The sequence below is a fragment of the Protomyctophum bolini genome (assembly GCF_963924005.1).
Source record: "Protomyctophum bolini genome assembly, chromosome: 16".
NCBI classification, from domain to species: domain Eukaryota; kingdom Metazoa; phylum Chordata; class Actinopteri; order Myctophiformes; family Myctophidae; genus Protomyctophum; species Protomyctophum bolini.
The window spans coordinates 16690537-16699905 of NC_137877.1; the positions used below are offsets into that span (position 1 = coordinate 16690537).

At 54.3% G+C, this 9369-nt stretch overlaps 1 protein-coding gene across 1 annotated transcript; it reads left to right on the plus strand.

Moving 5' to 3' along the window:
- Nucleotides 1-1937: 1937 nt before the first annotated feature.
- On the plus strand, nucleotides 1938-9113 carry LOC308330852 (NBAS subunit of NRZ tethering complex-like; the record flags this gene model as incomplete). The annotated part of the gene is made up of 1 exon (XM_080785927.1): nucleotides 1938-9113. One exon carries the CDS (start codon nucleotides 1938-1940, stop codon nucleotides 9111-9113), a length of 7176 nt encoding a protein of 2391 aa, XP_080642053.1.
- Between the last annotated feature and the right edge of the window lie 256 nt (nucleotides 9114-9369).

The window sequence follows — 9369 nt, forward strand, 5'->3', positions numbered from 1 at the left end:
TGTGTGTGTGTGTGTGTGTGTGTGTGTATATATATATATATATATGTGTGTGTATATACACACACACACACACACACGTTGTAGCTGTATTTTCCTCATCTTTCTTTTCTCTAAATTATGTTTTTATGGGATTTGTGAGTATACAGTCTAGAATGACGTGACAGAAAACAGTGGGAATAATTAATTTGTATTTATGCTGGGGAGGAAGGTATGGGGAAATGAAAATGTTTTAATGTTGAATATCACAAAAATCTCATTTAATAAGAGAAGTTACTGAATATTATTATTAATATTAAGGTCGGTTTACACCTTATTCACACAGGCAAAGAGACTGTTCCGACGGCGATATTGTGTGAAAAGTAAGCAATGTTAAATATGTTTTTAAATCTTAAAAACGTCTATAGTCGGAATTTCCTAATGGTCTGGAATATTGTTCCAGGTTTGTGGTGCATACTACATAGTAGTGCCCATGCTAGCGTATCTGTTGAAGGTCAAACAGCACCAATGTTGTTGAGGGGTGCTAGCCTCTCCTATATTTAGATATTAGTGTAGATTTCAGTCCTACACCAATTTTACAATGACAATGAATGGAGAACTTAACGTCATAGTGTCTGAGCAAATCATCTTAGTGTCTATTTTTGTCCTACACAAACATCAAATTCCCATTGACAATGAATGGACAATGTTACGTCATAGTGTCTGAGCAAATCGGCAGTGTCTATTTTACTTCATGATGATGTACCATGATAAGAGTGCCCATCACTTCACACAGGTGTTATTTTTAAGGGCGCTAGCCCCTTCTATAAACAGATTTTGTCCCCACACGTCTCAAGAGCAAATCTTGGCAAACATGGCTAACATTGACAATGAACGGAGAAATGATGTCAGATTTCCGCTAAATATGACGTAAATTAAACATCAAAACATTAAACGCCATTGACATTGAAGAGAAGATTTACGTTGTATGTGAGCTAACCAATCACAGGCAACAGGCATTCTGATTGGCCAGTATGAGATGATGCATGATGTATGATATGATAAGAGCTGATAATTTCGCTAAATATGACGTAAATTACTTCTTTATAAATGATTATAATTTGTATCCCACGATTTTGCAACACATTTTTTCACCCAGTGCCAATTATCTAATGTAAACCTGTGCGCTACACTTCCTCTGCCAACCTGGGGGGGCAGCGGACTGACCTCATGCTTTATATGCACAAGGAGTCCAACTGCTTCTTTTCACCAGTTCCTTTCCCCTCCATCAGGCGCCCCAGCTGGCCAGGGGGAGGTAGTTTAAAGACCAGGATTACTGCATGTTTTTTGTGAGGGCACCTACCCCAGGGGACACAGGGAGAACATGCTAACTCCACACAGAAAGGCTGTTTCGCCAACCCTGCCTCGGGTATGGACACTGATGATGCACGCGGAGGAGAATATGACGTAAATTAAACATCAAAAGATTAAACACCATTGACATTGAAGGGAAAACTTATGTCATATGTAAATGAGCAATTCGGCTAACCAATCACATGGCCAGCGCTTGGCCAATAAGGGACCGCCTTATGTAGCAATGTCAAATGTCCGTTAACATAAATTGATGTATGATAACAAGAGCGCCCCTCATTTCACACGGGTGTGATTTTTACAATTTTACATTAGTAAAGTACTACAGTATTTACCTGAAGGAACGTCAGGTTCAGAGAAGAACACCTGCGCAAATTGACATTAAGAAATGCATGACAATGCTTTGTGTTGTATTGTGTGTCTGTCTATATAAGGTGTCTGAGTGTTTACAGTGTTTAAATGAATGATGGGTGTATAGATACAATGGAAGAGATAGATGTAATGATGGAGAGGGACAAACTGAGACATAAAGAGACAGAGAGAGACAAGAAGAGGGACGACAGACAGAACAGAACGTCGGTACAGTAAACATGGCCTATGAAGATGAAAACATTTTATATGATTTACTGATCAATGCAGAATGGCCATCGGAAACGGACACGGAGCAGACGACCTCTGTCATTGTGGAGGCAGTGACGGGGGCGTTCCGTTCACTCCTTCACTACCTGCCGTACCGTTCCCATCTGCCTCCCAGTCTCGTCAGGCTGGCCGACAAGCAGATCAAATGGCAGCTAGATCTGGCGAGTAATGGCAAACTTTTGGCCGTAGTTCAGGACCAATGTGTGGAGATCAGATCTGCCAGGGATGACTTTGGATCAACCGTCGGGAAGTGCCCGGTGCCCGAGGACCCCCGTCCAAAGTGGCGCAGGGTGGCATGGAGCCACGACTGCACCCTACTGGCGTATGCCGACAGCGCAGGCACCGTTCGTATCTTTGACCTGATGGGCAGCGAGCTCTTTACCATCCCCCCCGGGGGGGTCAGCTTCCCGGGGGACATCAGCTGCGCCGCGGCGGGCCTCGTCTTCCTGGAGTACACGGCCAGCACCCAGTGGTCCACGGAGCTCCTTGTCATCACGTACAGTGGTGGGCTGAAGAGCTACCTGGTCGCCGTTGGAACCAATCAGAGCATCCGGGAGAACCACAGCTTCAATTTCAGCACCCACTACTCCCACGGTGTCACCTCGGCTGTATACCACCCTGGACATCGGATGCTGCTGGTCGGAGGCTGTGAGTCTGGGGACCACAGTGAGGCCAGGGCGTCACGCTGTGGCATCACAGCCTGGAGGATTCTGTCTGGGTCTCCGTACTACAAGAACATCCCCAGCTATGAAGATGATGGCAGTGTTATTCAGAAGAAGAAGGCCCTGCCCTGCTTTAGGTTTTTCTCCAGACAAGGTGTCGAACAGGACGGCGTGTTCCGTTTCAGCCTTAGTCCTGATGGCAGACTGCTGGCTGTAATTCACCTCTCCGGATGCCTGTCTCTGTGGGAGGTCCCCGCCCTCAGACAGAGAGCTGCCTGGAGCCAGGAACAACAGCCGGGTTGTGAGGACATCAACCCAGACTGGAACGCTTCCTTGAAGAAGAGAAAGAAACTAAAGGACAACGAGCAGTACTACCCACTGTCGGATGTGAGCTGGTGGAGCAACGAGGCCTTGATCCTTGCTCGCTGCTCTGGGTCTCTCAGCATCTCCTCTGTCAGGACCCTCCAGAACCTCCTGGGAAAGTCCTGCGAATGGTTAGAACCTGTGCCACGCCTTACCGCCGCACACAGTGGTCACTTCCTCGGCCTGGAGTGTGAAGTGCAGAAGAAGAGCAGCCATCTGGACAGCAGCCCGAGTGTCGGTGAGGGTGAGGAGGCGGAGTCAGACTCTGACTCTGATGCTGAGTCATCACCCAAGGACCGCTGCCTCCACTACGTCAAGCAGGGCCTGTACTACGTGACAGAGATGGAATGCTTTTCCCCACCACGGTGCAAGCGGCCACGCACTCTGGTCAAGAACTACCGGCTGGTCAGCCTGACGTCCACCACACCCATGCAGCTTTACGAGAGGAAGATCGACCATGAGGAGTATGGCGAAGCCCTGTCTGTGGCACAGGCCTACGACCTGGACACAGACCTATTGTACCAGAGACGCTGGAGTAAGAGTTCCGCCGGCATCGCCTCCATGCAGGACTACCTGAGTAAGATCAGGAAGCGTTTGACAGTACTGCGCGAGTGCGTTGAGCGAGTGCCCGGGGACGTGGACGCTGTCAAGGAGCTGCTGGAGTACGGACTCAAAGGAAGTGGTCTGGAGGCCCTTATCGCCATAGGCAACGGAGAGGATGGGGGCAGGTTCGCGATACCTGAGGACGCAGACATTAATGACCTTCCTCCATACAAGGACTTCCTCTCGGCTGAGGAGGAGCTGGAGAGGAAGGAGAGAGAAATGGAGAGGAAGGAGATAGAGAACAGCAGGAGACGAGCTCTTCTGGCCCAGGTGGACTTCAGCAGCATGAAACTGGAGCAGAAGGAGCTGTGTCTGAACCGACTGAAGCTGCTCCGGTACCTGGACCGTTTGGCCACGTATGAAGAGATCTTGGGCGGTCCTCACGCTGCCGAGGAGAGGTTTGACGCGGAGTTCTTCCGGGAATTCCGCAGTAAGAATATCGTTCTTTCCGCAAGAAAATATGCCAGGGAGAGCGACGTGCAGGCCCTGGGTGTCCTGTTCACGTATCACGGAGCAGACTTACTGGAACATCGCCTCTCCATCCTCTGCAACTTCCCAGAAACCACCTCTCCGCACGAGTATGCCGCTCTGCTGCCAGAGGCCTATTTGGATGACAATGGAGATAAGCTGTTTGCTCCGTGGATGGCGCAAAGACACAGAGACGTGGACTGGTGTGAAGCTGAGGAGTGCAGAGCAGTGTTGGACCAGACACCGTCCGGTGATGATGATTACACTTTCCTGTATGAAGAGGCTTCAGAGCTGCTGAGGTTCCATACGCTCACACCCTCCATACAGCTGCTGACCGACTGGTACCTGAGCAGAGCTCAGGCCATTGAGTCCAGCTCCGGTCAGGTGGACTGCGCCCTGGCGCTCGTGAGTCTGGGAAAGGAGCGCAGAATTCCCGGACTGGAGCAGTTGTGCGATGACCTGGTCACCATGGAAACCCTGATATACGAGACGCCGTGTGAGTCGAGTGTAACACTTCGGGACTTACGGCAGCTCAGGGACATCGACAAGCTCTGCCTCCTCATGAACTACTCCAGCCAGGAGCGCTACGTGAAGGACGTCCTCCAGTGGATGATGCCGTTCTTGCGCCGCTGTGAGAGTCGGGCGGACGGTGAGTGCAACGTTCTGCTTAGGGAGTACCTGGTCGGCCTGGCCCGGCGAGACCTCTCTTTGCCTCTGACTGTCTTCCAGCATTCCAAGCCCAACTGCCAGCAGATGATCATAGAGCACTCGGACCAGTTGATGACCTTGGCTCTGGAGTGCATTTACAACAGTGAGAGAGATGATCATGATCAGCTCAGCCTGTGTTACGACATCTTGGAGTGCCTGCCGGAGAGGGGCTATGGGCCGGAGACGGACCTCACCTCCTCCCTCCACGACCGGGTGGACCGCCTGGAGAAGCATTTGGGCGTGCTAGAGGTGCTGGGGAAGCATGGCCTTCAGAAACCTGTCTCCTACGTGCAAAATAGTCAGGACACCGAAGAGGAAGCCTACCACCTGATGTTCACGCTCTGTAGACACATCGGACGCAGAGACCCCCCGGTCGGCGAGGCGGAGTGGCGGGATCTTCTCCAGGACATGTTGGACATGCAGCGGGACATCTACTCCTGCCTGAAGGTAGAAACGTGTTTCCAGGTCTACGTGGAATCCCTGCTGTGCTCGGGCCGCGTGGAGAACATCCGCCTGGCGGGCTACTTCATGCACTGCTCAAAGGTCAGCTGCAACGTGCCACCAGTCATCCGCGCCTTCCAGGGCAAAGGTCAAGTCCTGAAAGTGGCCTATGACGTGAGTGTGGAGCTGGTCCTGGCTGCAGCCAGAGAATACTTCAACTCCTCCACTTCATCACCTGACCCCTGTATGGACCTGGCCAGAGCTGGTCTCCAGCTCATTACAGACTGTCCCCCGGCGATCCAGGAGGAACTGGACCTCATCTGTGCCCTCTGTCAGCTGGAGGACCTCAGTGTTAACATGCTGCCACTTCAAGTGCGCCTGCGGTCAAATCGCCTGTCTGTGGTGGAAGATTGCGTCTCGCAGTGTTCTACAGCCTACAAACAATCTGCTGCAATGCTGCATCTGGCCAGGCTCCTCCGGGTGGCGGGAGATGACGAGGTGAAGCGAACAGGTCAAGTGTTGACCCTGCTGGCAGAGCACGCTCTCCAGCGTCTGGACTTTAAGGCCTCCTACATCCACTGTCGGGACCTCATGGCCGCAGGCTACAGTCTGGGCTGGGAGGTGAGCAGTCTGCTGGGGCAGAGCGAGGGCTACACAGACCTGGGGGCTCGAGAACAGCTGCTGGGCTTCTCCCTCGCCCACTGCCCCCCCAACGACATCTACAGCCTCCTGGCTGCCTCCAGCGATCTTCATGCTCGGGTGTTATACCGGGCGGTCAACAACCAGATGGATCCCACCGACGCCCAGACAAGACAGGATGTAGACGAGACCAACTTCCCCCAGATTGGGGCCCCGAGCTTGGCGTCCTCTGTTGGAACAGGGGGGGACTTGCTCCACAAGACCGCCGTAGCCACAACCATCGAAGTCCTGGCCACCATGGGACCAACCACCAAGGTCCCCCTGACCGGAATCACAGACAACTGCTGGTTGAAAGACTCAATCAACTATCCCCGGCCGATTCAGTGTGACGGCGCCGGATCTGGTAACCAGGAAGTGGCGGGTGAGAACGCCAACCTAGAGAGACAGGGCTGCAGCCCATTCTACCAGGAGCTGTTTGACCACCCGTATGTAGACCCGAGTCAGGACGTATTTGTGTCCTTTGGCAGCGGCACGCCTCAGGAGAACTTCACAGAGGTTCTGCTGAGGACCGGCAAACTGGCCGAGATGAAGACTGAAGGACAGTCGCCCTTCTCCTCTACGGAGGTCTTGCTGCAGCTCGCCGGTGATGCGCTCCCCAGGGACCTGACGCTGGCTCTGGCCTATCTACTGGCCCTGCCACAGGTCTTGGATGCCAACAGGTGTTTTGAGAAGCACAGCCAGTCGCCTGTGTGCCTGCAGCTGGCGGCATACTATTACTCCCTGCTGATCTATGCCCACCTGGTGCCCTGTTTCAAGGACAAGAGTCGCACCCTCTATCACGCCAATCCGACACTGCTGATCCAATTGGTCACCCGACACGTTTCGGCACATTCGGATTGGCCTGAGGAGTTGGAGAAGCTGATAGGCCAGCTACTTGCGTACAACGAGCGTCTGACAGAACTGACTCAGACCCAGGCGATCCGAGGTCTGTGCCGCGGCGTGGACGTCCAGCGGTTCAATTCTGACACTGAGTACAAGAAGGAAAGCATTCTGGGCCTGGCAGAGACACTGGAGGACGACGTGTTCAGGACCTCTCTGTGTCTCGCCCAACGCTACGACGTACCTCTGTGGGACGTCTACATGACACAGCTGGAGTTCCTCTTCACGGACAGCGGCCTCTCCACCAAGGACATTGAGAGGCGGAGCCAGTCTCTGGGGCTGTTTGAGCTGCTGAAGGCAGAACCGCAGGCCTTCCATGACCACATGATGAAGTATGTCTTACCTGCCGTTGAGGGCACCGACCTGGGCCGCCTGCTCTACTATTACACGCTGTTGGAGGCCGCCGGCTGTGAGGCCTTCATCACCGGCCGCATTAGCCTTGACTCCCACGTCAAGTTGCTCAGGAAGATCCATGCTGTCGCTGATGGAATGGACTACAGCAAGCTGACAGACATATCCTCAGATCCGCTGACCGCTCTGGGTCTGGTCCTAACCAGCCAGAACGTGCTGTCGCTCTCCAAACTAGCCCACCACCTGCCCATGCTTGGCGGCGCCATGGGAGGGGCAACACTTACCGCCAGCGCGGTGCACACCGCGTGGCTGCAGAGGCTTTTCTGGAACGGAGACCCCCAGCTCTTGAAGAGACCCCCGCAGGGTGACCGCGACTTCCTTCACGCGTACGACATCTGCAGCCGATACCTGGAGAGACTGAGCCCCGCCGACGTCGTCCTCTTCCTGGACGACATCACGCTGTCCACCGCGGCGGCCGATAAGCTGAGTGTCCAGGCTCGCTGTGAGGTGGTCAGGAGAGCCGACACTACCCTGCGTCAGCTGGGGGAGAAGTGGAAGAGGAGGGGAGAAGAGGACCATGGCAAGCAGAAGGGGACAAACCCAATAGAGAGTCATTTGAGCAGGAGGGGGACAGACCCAGCTGTGTTGTCCTTTGAGCAGGAGGGGACAGAGGCAGCTGTGTTGACCTTTGAGCAGGCCGTTGCCCACCTGAAACGTTCACAGGCCCACCTGGATGCGCTAGGCCACGCCTTCATCGTTTCGCTCAGAGACAGCCGACAGGCAAAGCTACAAGGCTACGGCCGGGCGTTCGACCTCTCCCGCTCCGAGAGATCCAGAGTGCACGAGCTGGCAGTTACCATGACAACTGACGGACAGCCCCTGGAGCTGATCGGAGAGCTACTGTCCGTCACACCCCTCCCGGACCTGTCGGTGAGAACAGTCGTTCAGGACGCCGTGCAGAGACTAGTGTCTGCGCTCAGCAGCCACACAGATGCACAGAATTACCCACAACCCCTCTGGGTGCTGGAGTCCATGGTGAGCGCTGTGCACTCTGCCACGGAGAGTGGTTATGGCACGGTAACCTCAGACCACCTGGTAGCTTGGTTGCGACCGTTCTGCGGTGATGATGCACTGCCTTTGCGGCCACGCTGCGACGTGTTGCAGATCCTAGAGAGCAGTTTCAGCCTCAGAGACGCAGACATCGCTCTGTTGCTGCTCCACAGGACCCGGGACATCCTGAGAGACGGACGACGAGTGGTCCAGATGGAGGATGTCGAGAATGAAGAGAAGCGACATGCCCTCTTCCGGGAGCTGCTGGAGGCCGCCCGAAAATGGGAGGAGTTTCAGTTGCTTGTGCTCCTCCTTCGGGTGTGGCCGCCCATGACGATGAAGGAGGAGCTGTCCAATCCCTGGGTGGAGCTGACCTCCGCCCTGCTCACACACTGCCCCCGGAGGGAGGAGGGGAAAGTGGACGGGGATGAGCGGGTGTTGGCCATGATCCGCTCCCTCTATGGCACCGGACACCGGCTCCCCACACCGTGCGTCCGACAGGTGGCCGCTATGCTCATGGATCAACCAGGCTCCCGGCTGGCCGCCCTCAAGCTAATGGCCGAGAGCGGAGATCAGCAGCTGCTCCAGCTGACCCTGGATCAGGTCAACGGCATGACGCCAGACGCGGCCGACGAGGAGCTCCTCTCCTTGCTCTTGGACGCCGGCCTCCTGGTGGCCTGCGTCTCCTCGGCCCTGTACCCCGCACTGGTCTCCCTGCTGCTCGCTGGGCAGCAGCAGGAGGAGAGGATAAGGAGATGGGATGTGGAGGAGGTGGCTTCCCAGCTCCTGGCAGCAGGACATGGCCCAGAGGCTGGGTCTCTGCTCTTGGCTCACCGTGGGTGGAGCCACCAGGAACATGGAACCTTTGGCTCTGCGATGGCCGTCCTCAGGAAGTGGCTCTGAGTGGATGAGTACTGGTAGAATACTGGCAGTACTGGTAGGAGTGCCGGTATTACTGATAGGGACAGGACCCAGATGGCTTTTAACCAGTGTTTTAACTAGTATCAAACGGTTCAATTTCAAGCACGTTTGATACACACTAGGCCATGGACTATTACAGACAGACTATTGTTTGTATTGTATGTCTTGATTATTTTTTGATTTAATTATTTTTTTGTCAGAAATGTAGGCCTAACAGCAGGGGGCACAGTGGTGCAGT